Source organism: Tupaia chinensis, unplaced genomic scaffold, assembly GCF_000334495.1.
Source record: "Tupaia chinensis unplaced genomic scaffold, TupChi_1.0 Scaffold000049_1, whole genome shotgun sequence".
Lineage (NCBI taxonomy): Eukaryota > Metazoa > Chordata > Mammalia > Scandentia > Tupaiidae > Tupaia > Tupaia belangeri.
The window spans coordinates 2,239,478-2,254,500 of NW_006159507.1; the positions used below are offsets into that span (position 1 = coordinate 2,239,478).

Consider the following 15,023-nt stretch of genomic DNA (forward strand, 5'->3'; position numbering starts at 1 on the left):
AGGGGGCGGGGAAGGAGAGAGGGAAGACGAAGCTGGCGGATCCTGAGGACCTTGCGCGCCCCTCTGCGGTAGGGTAGGGGGTGAATAGGGAGGCGTGGGACCCTGAGCAGGCTGGCTTCGCGTGTTCCTGGCTCACCTCATCGCGGAGCGACCTCGGGGGAGCTCAGGTGCTTTGGGAAGAGGGGTCGCTCCAGGACAGAGGGGCTGTCGTGAACACCCCGTCCGTGGTGACCTCCGACAGGTGGGCACCTGGAACGCCCTCCAGAATTGCCTCAAATCTTTTAAGGTTTCCAGCCAAAGACTGATCTCGCGCGGGGGAGGGAAAAGATGAGAACTCGTTTAAAAAGAAAGAAAGTTTTTCATGCAGCACCCCTCCTCCCCCCGGCTCATTGCGGGGTCAGGTTTGGGACTCGACGGGGAGACCCGTGGAGAAGCGAGTTTCAGCACTCGACGGGGTGGACAGCGCCCGGCGGCCGGGTAGCGCCTGGGCCGCGAAGTCCGGGGTGGAGCCTCCCAGGCTTCAGGGGCACCCTTTGGGGCCCTCTCCCCGCCCCCAGAGCAGCCCCTCCCTCCAGCCATGGGGCGGATGGACTTCAGCACCGGCAGGAGGAACAGCGCCCAGCCAGCCTACCCCCCCTGAGCCGCTTAACCGCCAGAAAGGTCAAGGCCGGCTGGGACCCGGGTGGGAGGGTCGGGAGGAGCCCTGCCCAGCTCCCAGTTTGCTGACCTGCGTCCGCTTTCGCTTTCTGCCTCGCAGCCATCGGGATGGAGGTGAGAGGACAGCCGTGACGCGCGCCCGCGCGGCCCCCTGCGTCCCCAGCAGCCCACAGCGCTCCCTGCCCCCCTCCCCCTGAGGCAGCGGGCCTTGCCGTCGAGTGACAGCGGCCTGGGCGGGCGGGGGGGGGGGGGGGGGGGGGGGGCAGCCGTGCCAGCGATGCCGGCGGGCATGACGAAGCATGGCTCCCGCTCCACCAGCTCGCTGCCGCCCGAGCCCATGGAGATCGTGCGCAGCAAGGCGTGCTCGCGGCGCGTCCGCCTCAACGTCGGGGGGCTGGCGCACGAGGTGCTGTGGCGCACCCTGGACCGCCTGCCTCGCACGCGGCTGGGCAAGCTCCGCGACTGCAACACGCACGACTCACTGCTCGAGGTGTGCGACGACTACAGCCTCGACGACAACGAGTACTTCTTCGACCGCCACCCGGGCGCCTTCACCTCCATCCTCAACTTCTACCGCACTGGGCGGCTGCACATGATGGAGGAGATGTGCGCGCTCAGCTTCAGCCAGGAGCTCGACTACTGGGGCATCGATGAGATCTACCTGGAGTCCTGCTGCCAGGCCCGCTACCACCAGAAGAAGGAGCAGATGAACGAGGAGCTCAAGCGGGAGGCCGAGACCCTCCGCGAGCGCGAGGGCGAGGAATTCGATAACACGTGCTGCGCGGAGAAGCGGAAGAAGCTCTGGGACCTCCTGGAGAAGCCCAACTCCTCCGTGGCTGCCAAGGTGAGTTTGGGATCTGGGGGCTGCTGGTGGGGTGGGGGGGTCTGCGTGTGCCCCCAGACTGAGCACCAGACCTGGGGACTCTGGCTCAGTCTCAAAGATGAAGGCAGAGGAGCTGTGTATGGCCCAGCGTCTGGAGGTGAGGGCCAACTCTCTCAGAATTTCCTACGTGCTGTTGTCACCCCATCTTTTCATTATTCAAAATCTTCTACTCCTACTTTGTTGGAGAAAAGGATTTGCAGGGACTTAGAAAAAGCCACTGCCATGGGCAGGACACTGAAAAAGCACAGAGAGTGCACTGAGAGCCCACGGGGCCTTGCTGCTGAGGAGTGGAAGTTACCTCCTTGCAAAGTCCCAGACTCAGACTGGAGTGGTCACCCTGCGGTTTTAATTCTTGCTCCTCTGTTTATTACTTACTGTGTCCTGGGAAGGGAATAAGAGCCTCTTGAAGACGTGCTCGGAGGACGTTGAAGTATTGTCTGGGGTGATGTGGACACGCATGACCCGTCTGGTTGGCTGTAGGTGCTGTGGGTGAGGGAGTCACCCCTGGTTATTTGTTTAGTTGATGTGTTTATCCCAAGAGTGGTTTGAAGAAACATGCTTCGGTTACTAGAAGAGGATGAAGTTTTAAAGTAAGAGAGGAAGAGGAGGCAGCGTGAGAAACGCGGGAGGGGAAGGGAGCAGGGATGAGTGTGGTCATGTTTCTGAGAGCCACCGGGTGAAGGGGGTCGGGGCAGGGCAGGAGCGTGCTGGCTGAGGGGCAACTTTGCTGTGGCAGGCTGGGGTGAGAGGGAGGCTTGTCTTTACAGGGCCGGCGTGCTGGGTGTCAGGTGTAAAGGACAGTACGGTGTGTTCAGGGCTATACCAAAGGTCTCATGAAGCCCAGGGGTTGCCCCGAAAAGAGAGGCGCTGATGTTCTAATCCAGCAAGACTGAGAACTTGAACCACAGTCTGAGAGGGGGACCTGAAAGGAGGGTGGTTGAGGGGCAGGAAAATAGGTTCTTGGCAAAAGGAAGAGAGGCTACAATCCAGTCATAATTAATTAGCTAGGGTGGCTCAGGTCCAGCCTGGCCTCATGGTGGAGTCTCCCTGCCTCCACTGGCCCCCACTGAGTGCCCATGGCAGGTCCCCACCAAAGGGGCCTCTGTGAGGTGCTTCCCCACATCTGTCTCCCCAAGGAGAGACCCCTGGGAGTAGGGTGGGGAGAACCCACAGTTTTTTCTCTCCGCTGCTGTCCCCACAGAGGATATCAAGGTTCATGGTCCTAGATCCTCCTCTGAAGCCGAGGGATGCCTCTGGCCATAATCCTGTCCCAGGTTTTGTATCCAAAAAGCTTCCCTCTTAAGACTGAGTCACTCACTCTTAATCGGCTTAGGATCAACAGACTTGTTTTGCTATTTCCAGGCCTGACACAGGTTCTCCCACTCCACACCCCATCTACACTCAAACAGGATTCTCCTGCCCTGACCCTAAGACCAGAGAGCCAGTGCCAGGAAATGGGAGAGTTTGCCTTCTAGGCGAAGAAGCAGGCAAAGGGCTGTGTTAGTGCCGGCACCTGCAGATGCCCAGCCGTTGGGGGACAAACAGCCTCTCCTCTCCCTCAGGTTAATCCGCTTGCAGGACCAAGCTTGGTGACCTCTCTGCTATCTCGGGCTGGGGCTGCCGGCTCACATTCCTGGCAGATGGATGTCTAGGATTTTCTGCAGCCGGAGCTGAAATGGGGAGGCAGGCAGGCTGGCTGGCCCTCGGGATAGAAATCTTGACTGCCACTGACCGAACACCTGCTGTGTGGAGAGTGCAACCGCACAACTCCTGTTATCACCCCACCTTTCATAAACAGTGAGCTCAGCGAGGTTAAGTTACTAGCCCGAGGTCACACAGCAGGCAAGCAGGAGTAGCTAGAAATTGAAACCCAAGTGCTCTTTGCAGAATGACTGAATGCCACAGCCTTCTCCTAGTCTCCCTGCTTCTTCTTTGCCCCCTGCAACCCGTTCCCTACGCAGCAGCCAAAGCGAGCCTTTCAAAATGTAAATTGGATCACATTATTCATCTGCTTAAAACCCTCCAGAGGTTTCCCATCACACTCAGAATACCATCCAGACTCTTCCTTGGGGCATCTGAGGCCCTGCGGAATTTGGCACTGTGACCTCTCTGAGCTCACCCCTCTGCTTTCCTCTGCTTCACTTGCTTCTGGCCTCCCTGGCGTCCTGGCTGTTCCTGAAACAGGCCAGGATGTCTCCTACCTCAGGACCTTTGCACTTGCTGTTCTTACTGCATGGTGTGCTCTCCCACAGCCTGTCCCATGGCCAGGTCCCTGTTCAATGTCCCCTCTGAGAGAGACCCTCCTTGATCCTGGTCTGAGACAGCCTCCCTCCTTTCGCTCTGTCAGATGCACCATGTCTCCCCTCACCGTCCGTGAGCACCATCTGAAACTGTGTTTATTTTCGGTGATTCTGTCTTGCCCGTGAGAACGTGAGCACCACGGACCGGAGGCACCGCTCCCTTTGCTGCAGGTCACTGTTCCAGGCACAGGGGACCTCCAAATAGCAACCTGGGGGATGAACTCACGAACGAAGCAAGCAATTGACCAGTCACGGTCTCACTGCCCACCTGCGACCCTGTCCCCATACCTGGGGCCTCCTGCAATCTTATGCACTTTATCCCCTCCCCACCCCCAGTTGGATGCCTCGCTTCAGAATGGGGAGCCCCGTGGAAGAATTCCTCAGAGACAGCAGTGAGAGGACTACGCAGATCAGTTCTGCTGGTCGTGGGTGCCAAAATGGCCACGTTTATATGTCTAAGAGCAAAGACAGACACAGGTCTGGGCTCATCTCCACCGCCTCCCTAGTTCTGCCTCAGGCAAGGTCCTCATCTCTCCAGGCCCAGCCTCCCACCTGCAGGTGGAGAGAGCAGGCCCGCCTTCCAGGTCGACTCGCAGTCATGTTTGTCAACACGGAACGCAGGGCTCAGCACGAAGTGGGTGGGAGCTGGAGACGACAAGGAGCAGCATGCCGTGCTGGGCCTGGGGTGGGGGCTGAGTCACAGCAAACCCTTGCCTTCCACGAATGGTACCAGGGCAGCTGAGCTGACGCTGTTAATAATTGATGAGATGTTCTGGCAACACAGAGACAAACCAAAGCACAGGCCCTGGGCTTCACCGTCAGGGGAGTGAAAATCAAAATCCATTAGGCAAACGCCAGTGAGATTGATTCTTGTGTGGAAGATGGGGTTGGTCCCAGTGGGGTGACTGGGTTGCAGTGCTGGGGTTGCCACTGGGTTTCCACTTTCTCGGAAAACTCTCCAGCCTTTTCTCAGGAGGAGAGAGAGGGATTGATTTGCCAGGCCAGGAGTGTCTGCATTCCCTGGAACGGTCTCAGGGTTAAAGTCCTGAGATAATTTTCTAATTTCCAGAGTAGCTGCTGTTTCTGGTGCCAGGCACTGATGAGTGGTACTTTGCATGTGCTATTTTGCTGCAGTCCTTCCAACAATCCAGTCCGATAGCGTGCCAGTTAGGGATGCTTTGGGTTGCAAGGAGCAGAACAGAAAATTCAAAGCAATTTCAGTAAGGAGATAGATGCATCATCTCACCCAACATGAAGTTCCAAGGTAGCTGGTTTCTGGTGATGCTACCAGGATTTTAAGTTCTTTTCACCTCTCTGTTCCTCCAACTCCTACAGGTGGCTTGGTCCTCAAGTTTGGAGCCTCTTATCACAAGATGGCTGCCCAGTTCCAGCCCTCGAATGTAGAATAATGATGTCTGACCCATGAAGAGGAGCATGGCTCCTGTACTCCCTTTTATGTTCCCCCAAAAGGAAAACCTTTCCTGCGAGCACACTCATAGATTTCTTTTTACACCCCATTGACCAGCCTTAGGTCACATGCTTATGCCCTAGCTATAGGAGAACCTGGCAAAGCAAGTATGTCTGGCATTTTCAGATGAGGAAGGGAATGGATTTGATGAATGGTATTAAGACCCACCCCCCTTTTTAAAGAGAGAGACTTTTGCTCTGTGTGCTTGCCAGAGACACAGAGAGACAGAAAGTGAGAAATCACCCTGCGGGGGGGATGGCCATGCTGCAATTCCTTCTCCTCCATTTTCCTCTCCAGATCTTGGGCACACACGCACACACGCCCGGCATGAGTTTAAGCCACCAGGTCGAGGACTTAAACTGCAGTCAGGAACGGTCTCAGGGTTAAAGTCCTGAGATAATTTTCTAATTTCCAGAGTAGCTGCTGTTTCTGGTGCCAGGCACTGATGAGTGGTACTTTGCATGTGCTATTTTGCTGCAGTCCTTCCAACAATCCAGTCCGATAGCGTGCCAGTTAGGGATGCTTTGGGTTGCAAGGAGCAGAACAGAAAATTCAAAGCAATTTCAGTAAGGAGATAGATGCATCATCTCACCCAACATGAAGTTCCAAGGTAGCTGGTTTCTGGTGATGCTACCAGGATTTTAAGTTCTTTTCACCTCTCTGTTCCTCCAACTCCTACAGGTGGCTTGGTCCTCAAGTTTGGAGCCTCTTATCACAAGATGGCTGCCCAGTTCCAGCCCTCGAATGTAGAATAATGATGTCTGACCCATGAAGAGGAGCATGGCTCCTGTACTCCCTTTTATGTTCCCCCAAAAGGAAAACCTTTCCTGCGAGCACACTCATAGATTTCTTTTTACACCCCATTGACCAGCCTTAGGTCACATGCTTATGCCCTAGCTATAGGAGAACCTGGCAAAGCAAGTATGTCTGGCATTTTCAGATGAGGAAGGGAATGGATTTGATGAATGGTATTAAGACCCACCCCCCTTTTTAAAGAGAGAGACTTTTGCTCTGTGTGCTTGCCAGAGACACAGAGAGACAGAAAGTGAGAAATCACCCTGCGGGGGGGATGGCCATGCTGCAATTCCTTCTCCTCCATTTTCCTCTCCAGATCTTGGGCACACACGCACACACGCCCGGCATGAGTTTAAGCCACCAGGTCGAGGACTTAAACTGCAGTCAACTCTGTGGGAATCCAGCGACATAACCATTACCCCTAGTATTAAGACCCTTTCACAGAAGAGGAAATAGAGGCTCTGAGAGGTGAAGTCACTTGCCTGCACTCACGCAGGTAAACCCTCAGTCCATATTTGTTGAAGGAGCAGAAATGGCAGAGCCGAGGTTTGCGTCTGAGCTCGTCGGGTCCTCGGGCCTGTGTTTCCGAATCCCGAGTCTTGGGCAGATGATTTTCACTCCCAAGCTTCAGTGAGCTCCTTTGCTGTATATAGAGTGATGATAGCTTGCCCACCTCTTGGGGCAGCTTTGATAATGAACGAGAGCTCAGTTGTGAGTGCGATTGCAGATGGAAAGTGCTTTATACATGTGAATTGTTATTATCATTATTTCAAAAGCAAGAATGGCCCTATTTTGGGACAGCAGTTGGTATTTTGACCACCACAAACCTGATTAAGAATCAGCTGGGGGGCGGTCATAAGGTGACATGGTGGTTGAGGCGCTAGACTCCCACATGGCTGACCGTCATTCAAGTCCTGGACCTGGTGGCTTGAAAATCACACTGGGCACATAAGCATACCCCAAATTCCAAGAGGAAAATGGAGGCGAAGGGATTGCAGTGTGGCCATCTCCCCTGGGAGATGATTTCTCATTTCTCTCTCTCTCTGTCTCTCTCTAGTGAGTATATGCGCCCTACAGCAAAACTCTAAAAACAAACAAACAAAAAGAATCGGCTCTAGGTCTGGCCCCATAGCGCAGTGGTTAAGCGCTGTGTGGCGGGAACGGATGTTGCACTCGGCCTGGGTGACTGAAAAACCAGGCCGGGAGTGCGCTCCCATGTGCCCAGGACTCTGGTGAGAAAGAAGAATGGAGGAAAGGGGATTGCAGCATGGCCAGGCCCCTTTGGGGTACTTCCTTTCCCTCTCTCTTTCTCTCTAGTGTGTGCACCTGCCCTCTGGCATGTGAAAAAGAAAACAAGAACCAGCTCTGGAGGCCAGCAGGTGCGGCTCGTGCCTTGTCTCCGTCACTTGTCAGGGCCACGGCCTTGGACCAGGATCTTTTTTTCTCTACGGCTCATTTTCTCATCTAGGAAATGGGGATGATAGTTGAGTCAACTGTGTGGGCTGTTAGGGGATCCGTTACAGAGCCTGGGCCAGTGCCTGGGACATTGCAAGCATTCAATAAATGGCGACCACCAGTCTTGTCACTGAAGTCCTCTATTCCAGCTATGGGAGAACACGGCAGAACAAGTATGCCTAGCCTTTTCTTTCTTTTTTTTTTGGAGAGGTGTTTGCTATAGGGCGCATGCGCTCGCCAGACAGAGAGAGACAGAGAGACAGAAAGCGAGAAATCACCCCCCCAGGGGGGATGGCCACGCCGCAATCCCTTCTCCTCCATTCTACTCTCAGGATCTTGGGCACGCACACACATGTGCCCGGCGTGAGTTTAAGCCACCGGGTCCGGGATGCGAAACGCGGTCGACTACGTGGGAATCCAGCGACATAGCCATTATGCCAACTGCTGGTCCCTATGCCTAGCCTTTTCAGACGAGGGAGGGAATGGGTTTGGGGGATGGTATTAAGACCGTGTCACAGAAGAAACAGGCTCTGAGGGGCAGAGTCAGTACCTGAGCGCACACGGCTGCCCCTGTGGCCACCATATCTTTCGAGTGTTGATTGTAGGGTCACTGCAGTCCTTTGGGATGCCATGTCTCGAATGTGGTGAGGGTTCATTTTCCTTGACCTGACCTGGGATAGAGGGGTCCATGTATTATCATCAAGAAAAGGAGGGACCACCTGCGAATCCAAGGGGCCCTTTCAGTGCTCTGACTCATCTGGCTGAGATCATTCCAGATGTGTTTTTATTCCTGGGAGACAATATGCCAGAGATTCCTGGTTATGGGGTCACACAGACCCAGGTTTAAATCCCACCAGTGCTGCCTTTTTGTAGCCGTAGGCTTTGTGCAAAACTCCTTGCCTCTCGTAGCTTCTGGTTCCTAGGCTGGAGAGGAGGGTGGTAATAGAACCCACCCCTGAGGGCTGTCCCCAAGGTTGAGTATGAGAGTGCATGGAAGTGTCAAAGCTCTGCTTAGTAAATCCAGCAGCCCCAGTTGATAAAGGGAGTCCCCCTCCCCCAGGCCCAAGATGCTTCAGCAGCTTGCCTGGGATCACACAGCACGTCCATGATCCATCAGAGGCCTTTGCTAGGCCTTTCCGACCCCACCACCACTACCCCATGAGGCTCAGGGAACTTTCTATTCCCTTGGGATGTGTGACAAGGACCCTATCTTGTAAGCTGATCTCTTGGGGCTTTTGAAAGGAAACAGTGGAGTGGAGAGTATGCAAATACTTTGGAAGAAGAAGTGCTGGCCAAAGGAGCAGTTTGGCCAAGCCTTAATCAAGTGGGAGAGAACAAGCATGCGTTCGGCACCGACTCCGTACCCGGCACTTACTGTTCTTCCCATACTTGATAGCATCGTGGATGAGAGCCCTGACTCTAGAGCTGCATCGCCCAGGTTCAGAGTTTGGCTCTTCTTCTCACCGACCACGTGGTCTGGGGCAGACCATTGCAGCCCTCTGTGCCCTGTTTTCTCCAGCCAGCAGCAATACTGGGGTAACAGCAGCACCTGCCTCATGGAATTGCTACCAGAATGAGATGAGTTCATGCCTGCAAAGCACTTTTGATGGGATCTGGCATATAGAAAGCCCTCAGTAATTGTTCATTTTTTTCCCCTCTAATTTCATCTCATTTAATCCTTCTCTCACAAGATAAATACGTTTCTTTTCAAAAAATTATTCTTATAAAATGATACATGCTCAGTGAAGTCGAGAGGCTTTTTCCAGCCCCTGGAGTCCAATAACGACGGAGCTAATGCTCTGCCAGGAGCGGCCCTCAGCTGCTGACTGATGGGAGAAGGCATAGCAGCACCCCTACTCTCTTGCCCCGGATGAGTGTAACCGATTTGCGTAGTCTACACGGGCTTTCGAGTTCCTCAGCAGGATGAAGCTTCAGAGGTCCACAGCAGCTTCTTGCTTGATGACACCCCATTCAACCTCTTTCCCATCCCTGTGTCACCTCTCCTCTCCCCTACCGGAGTTTCTGGGGTCACTTCCCACATAAAACACTTGTGCTCAGGTTCTTACCTAGGGTCAGGTTCTAGATAAAGCAACCACAGCTCTGCGGGGACCCTCATTTAATCGGTGTCTTGATGTAGTGTGGGCAAGGGTAACATCTTACAGCCAAACTCCTGCTGGAGATCGTTATAGAAGAAGATTCTAGGGCCGGCCGGTCGCTTCAGCCTTAGCTCCATCTCTCGGATAATATGAAAGCAGCAGCCGCAGCGGCGACAGCTGTCACTCTGGTGCTGAAATGCACCTGGCACAGTGAGAGGGCATTAAGTGCACTGCTGCAGCTGATTCCCAGTCACCCCATGACGTAGGGATAATTATCCTCATCTCGCCATTGTAGAAACTGAGGCTCAGAGAGGCAGAGTGGCTGGTTCAAGGTCATGCAGTAGATGAGATGATGGGACAAACCCTACCTGCGCTCCCCACCTGCTGAGCCCACGCCCGGGTGAGTGAATGGCCCTCAGGAAGTCAGATGCAAGCTCCAGGATGCTCTCCCCAGCATTCCCTTTTCACAGTGCTGAAAGGTGAGATTTGTCGAGTCTCCCCCACCTAGCTTGGGAGAGTTCCTGGCTCCTGATCCAGAACAGCCTTGTCCCCAAAGGGACATTTAAGGGGCTATTTAAAGCAGAGGCTGGCCATGTAGCACAGTGGTTAAGACAGTGTTAGGGGCCAGATCCCACATGGCCAATCATGGTTTGAATCCTAGCCCTGGTAGCTTGACAAACAAACTGGCTATGTGTATACACCTGCCCCAAATCCTAACAGGGTGGAGAAATGGAAGAGAAGGGATTGTGGCATGACTATGCTCTGGGGGTTGGGGGTGGGGCTTTCTCCTCTCTCTCTTTCTCTCTCTGACAACATGCCCTCTAAATTGTTTTTTTAAAGACAGATTTAGCATTAAGCATTATTTCCCCCCAAAATTAATTTTTTTTCTACAAGAGAGAAAAAGATAGAGGACAGAGATAATCATCCCCAACACAGGGTCTTCATGCCTCCATCCACCCCCAGCCTCAGCCAGCCAGGGTCGCAGGCATATGCACACCTAGCATGTAAGGGGAAGGCTCAGGATGTGAACTCAGGACCTCCTCATGTGGCCTCAGCATTGCCGAGCTTTGTGTTAACCTCCATACCACCACTGGCGACCAACACCAAGCATTACTTCAATAGATACTCTAAATTATTAGGTCTTACCTTCTCCCTGAGATGGGATTTTCTTGATTTGGTGCCGTGGTAAGAGTGGGCATTGCCAGATAGCAACAGGGACAGGTGGAACACTGCAAGCCTCACATGGAGAGGGGCAGATAGGGAAGGAGCCAGAATGCACATGTTAATAGCCAGGGTGCCAATTTTTTGTCATTTTTTCCCTGGTGACATGCATAACAAGATGTAAAGTTAACCCGTGAGACCCACTTGTCCAAGCCTGGGTATGGCCTGAGTTCAAATCTCTCTCTTCTACCTCCTGGCTGTATGAGTCCTCAAGGGACACCTCTCCGAGACTAGGAAGTAAGGACAATAAATAGGGCATATCTCATAGAGTGGTGGCTGTTACCCTGGCTGCGCCTCAGGATCACCCGTGTCTAGGTACAACTGAAATATAACCCCTAGGTAAGCCTCACAAAATTGTGGTAAAGTAGGCATAACCTGGGATTTCCTGTTCCCACTCCTGCCCCTGGCAACCTCCTTCAGCTTTCTTACTCTGTGAATTTGACTACTGGAGGACCTCGTCTAGATGAAATCATGCAGTGTTTGTATTTTTGTGACTGGCTTATTTCCCTCAGCATAACGTCCTCAAGATTCCTTCCTGTTGAAGCATGTGTTCTGAAGCTGGGTATATTCCATTGTATGTATATACTCACGCTGTTTATGTGCTCGTCCGTCAGTGGACGCCCGGGTGGCACCTTTTGGCTCTTGTGACTATGATGCACAAGGAGTACAAATACGTCTTTGAGTCCATACTGTCAGTTCTTTTGGGTATGTACCCAGAAGTGGAATTGCTAGATCATATGGTAATTTTATGTTTGATTTTTTAAGGAATGGCCATACTGTTTTCCATAGCAACCGCATCATTTTACATTCCCACCAACAGTGTACAAGGGCTCTAATTTCTTCACATCCTTGTCAACACTTGCTATTTTCTATTTTTGTTTTTTATAGTAGCCATCCTAGTGGGGGTGAGGCGATACCTCCTTGCAGTTTCAATTTGCATTTTCCTAGTAATTTCTGATGTTGAGCATCTTTTCATGTGCTTCTTGATCCATTGTATATCTTCTTTGGAGAAATGTCTACCTGAGTCCTTTGCCCGTTTTCTATTTTCCTTTTAAAGAATTATTTTATTTAATTTTACTTATTATTATTTTTTAATTTGACCAGAGAGAGACAGAGAAAGTGAGAAAGGACGCCACCAGGTCCAGGACTCAAATCATGGCCAACCATGTGGAAATACAGCATGTTAACCACCATGCCACCTTCAGCACCCTGCCCATTTTCAAATTGGGTTATTCTGTTGTTGTCATTGAGCTGTAAGAGTTCTTTATATATTTTGGGTACTAATCTCTTATCAGATATATGATCTGCAAATATCAATATCAATTCTCTCATTCTGTAGGTTGCCTTTTGACTCTGTTTACTATATTCTTTGATGCATATTATTCAGGTCTCAGTGAGGCCATCTTTGACCACCCTGTATAAAGTAGGACCCCGAGCTCTGTCCAGCTCTCTTACCTGCTTTATTTATCTCTGCATGACACAGCATGTAATTACTTAATCATGCAGTTTCTTTCTCTGTGCCCTCCTTGGATATAAGCTTCAAAGGGCAGATTTTTGTCTGTTTTGTTCACTGGTGTATCTTCAGTACCTGCCACAGAGTAGGCATTCAATAAATGTGTTAAACAGAGGGACCAGCAGTTAGCATAATGGCTACGTCGCTGAACTCCCACATAGTTGACTGTGGTTCGAGTCCCGGACCCAGTGGCTTAAACTCATGCTGGGCACATGTGCATGCGTGCCAAAGATCCCTACAGGAGAATGGAGGAGAAGGGATTGTGGCGTGGTCATCTCCCCCGGGAAGGGGGGTGTGATTTCTCACTTTCTGACTCTCTGTCTCTCTCTGTCTTTCTGGCGAGCGCACATGCCCTATAGCAAAAAACCTCTCCAAAAAAAAAAAAATGTGTTAAACAGATCAATGATGTTGGGACCAGCAGATAGCATAATCACATCGCTGGACTTACATCGCTGGACTTCCATGTAGTCGACCGTGGTTCAAGACCCAGACCCGGTGGCTTAAAACTCATGCCGGGCGCGTGTGCGTGCGTGCCCAAGATCCTGAGAGGAGAATGGAGGAGAAGGGATTGTGGCATGGCTATCCCCCCTAGAGGGTGATTTCTCACTTTCTGTCTCTCTGTCTCTCTGGCAAGTGCACACGCACTATAGCAAAAACCTCTAAAAAAAAAAAACAAACCAAAAAACAGATTAATGATGTCCTCTTAGAGATAACTGAGAATACACACCAATTGATGGAAAAAATAATTTGTTTATACACTTTGGAACTTCCACCAGTATTACTAACACGTTGCTGGAAGTATGATTCTCAGCTGCTTCTGTCACACCCTGGATGGAGATCATGTCTGGTCTCTCAACCGCAGCACCACTGATATTTGAGGACGGCTCACTCTCTGTCCTCGGCACTGTAGGGTGTTTCACAGCTTCCTTGGGCTCCACCCACTACATGCAGCCTGGAGAGTGGGCATTAGAAAAATGGAGATGAGCAGCTGCCAGGACAATGCTATGTTGATTCAGGCGGGAGAAGATGGCAGCCCAGAAGAGGGTGGTTGTCAGAGTCAGTGGAAAGTGGCTGGACTGGGGATATATGTGAGGTGAAGGGCAGTTCTTGGAAGGCCACATACCCCCGCCCTCCACCAGTTGCCGCAGATGCCCAGTCCATGTGATGGGTCTTGGGCCCTGGCTGTTTTCAAGCTGTGAGTTCTTTGGCCAAATGGTTCAGTTTCCTCAACTATAAAACGGACCAGCTTATCACCTCCCCTACCTCCTCGGGAGGTTGTAAGAGTTAGATGAGGTAACACAGTAAATAGCTGTAAGAAACACAAAACACCCACGAGGTCGGTCTCCGGCTATTATCATTGCGGCTTGGCACTCATTCATTCAGTGAGATTTACTGAGCACCTCCCGTGTGCCAAACACTGCCCTGGGTGCTGGGGGCACAGTGGAGAACGAGGCAAAGATCCCAGCCCTGTGTCGCTGGGATCCCAGCAGCAGAGAGCAGGAACAAGACCATTCAGAGACTGGAATCACGAGACCATGAGGCAGCTGGGGGAAGATGAATGCTAGCTGGCTATTTGGTGTCATTGTGTTGTAGGTGTGATAGTGCTATTGAGATGATTTTTTTAAACCATCTTTTTTTTTAAAGTTTGTTTTATTGAGAGATGGAGAGACTGGGACCCTTGACAGGGTCTCTCCATGCTATGACCCTCCCTCCCACAGCCTTCTAGAGAGCCAGGAGCTTGTTGCACCTTCAACCATGCCTGGCGTGTTCAGAAGGACCCGGATCCAAATCTGGGGTCTCCCGTGTGACTCCAGTATCATGCAGCGGTGCCCTGCCTCCTGCGCCATTGTGGCTGAGGCTGAAAGTTTTTATCTTTTAGAAAGACAGACGAAGTAGGGGTGAAAGTGACAAGATCAAATAAACGCATAGTATTTCGAAAGGTGCTGTGGAGAAAGGTCTGCAGAGAAGAGAGTGCTGGGCTGGGGGTTAACCAGCACGGCCAGGAAAGGGGCCAGTTAGGCAGAGACCTGCAGGAAGAGAGGGAGGGAGGCGTATGGACGTCAGGGGAAGAGTGTTCTGAACCCGAGAACAGCATGTCCTAATGCCCTGGGGCAGGAGTGTGCCAGTGGCACTCAAGGAACATTCATTTGGCCACTGTGGCAGGATCTTAGTGAGCCCATGGGAAAGCAAGGTCAGAGGGCTGACCTTGAGGGTCATTGCTGGACTCCAGCATTTCCTCGGAGCTCCTGAGCCTTCGCACTGGCTTTCCTGCCTCCTGCTTTCTCCATTCGGTCTGTCTTCTTCAGAGCAGGCAGAGCCACTTCTTACCTGTAATCTGCTTCTCCTGCTCATGGTTCCCACTGCCCACCAGATGAAGTCCGAGCTCCTCAGCCTGGCCTCAGGGCCCTAGCCAACCTCTGCCTTCACTTCCTCCCCACCCCCTGTCCAGACACCCTCTGTCACCTCCTCAGAATAGATGTCCACATTCCCGGGTCCTCCCTCCTTCCCTGATCCTGAGCCACACCTTTCCCACGCTGATCCCTCTGCCTGCACGCCTTTCTTCCTCTTCTCTGCTGCAGCCTCTCTCTCTCCCCTTCAAGGCCCTGCTTCCCGGATGCCTCCTCTGTGAAGCCTT

At 52.2% G+C, this 15,023-nt stretch overlaps 1 protein-coding gene and 1 long non-coding RNA gene across 2 annotated transcripts in view; one reads left to right on the forward strand and one right to left on the reverse strand.

The window, feature by feature from the left end:
• Window positions 1–699: 699 nt before the first annotated feature.
• KCNB1 (potassium voltage-gated channel subfamily B member 1) overlaps window positions 700–15,023 on the forward strand; it is a 116,499-nt gene continuing 102,175 nt past the window's right edge. Inside the window, exon 1 of the mRNA XM_006141279.3 lies at window positions 700–1,501. Coding sequence (XP_006141341.1) covers window positions 935–1,501 — 567 coding nt within the window. The 5' untranslated portion in view covers window positions 700–934. The remainder of the gene's footprint in view (window positions 1,502–15,023) is intronic.
• Window positions 14,178–15,023, reverse strand: part of LOC114009365 (uncharacterized) — an 8,145-nt gene continuing 7,299 nt past the window's right edge. The window contains exon 4 of the long non-coding RNA XR_003550792.1: window positions 14,178–14,415. This is a non-coding gene — a long non-coding RNA (uncharacterized LOC114009365). The remainder of the gene's footprint in view (window positions 14,416–15,023) is intronic.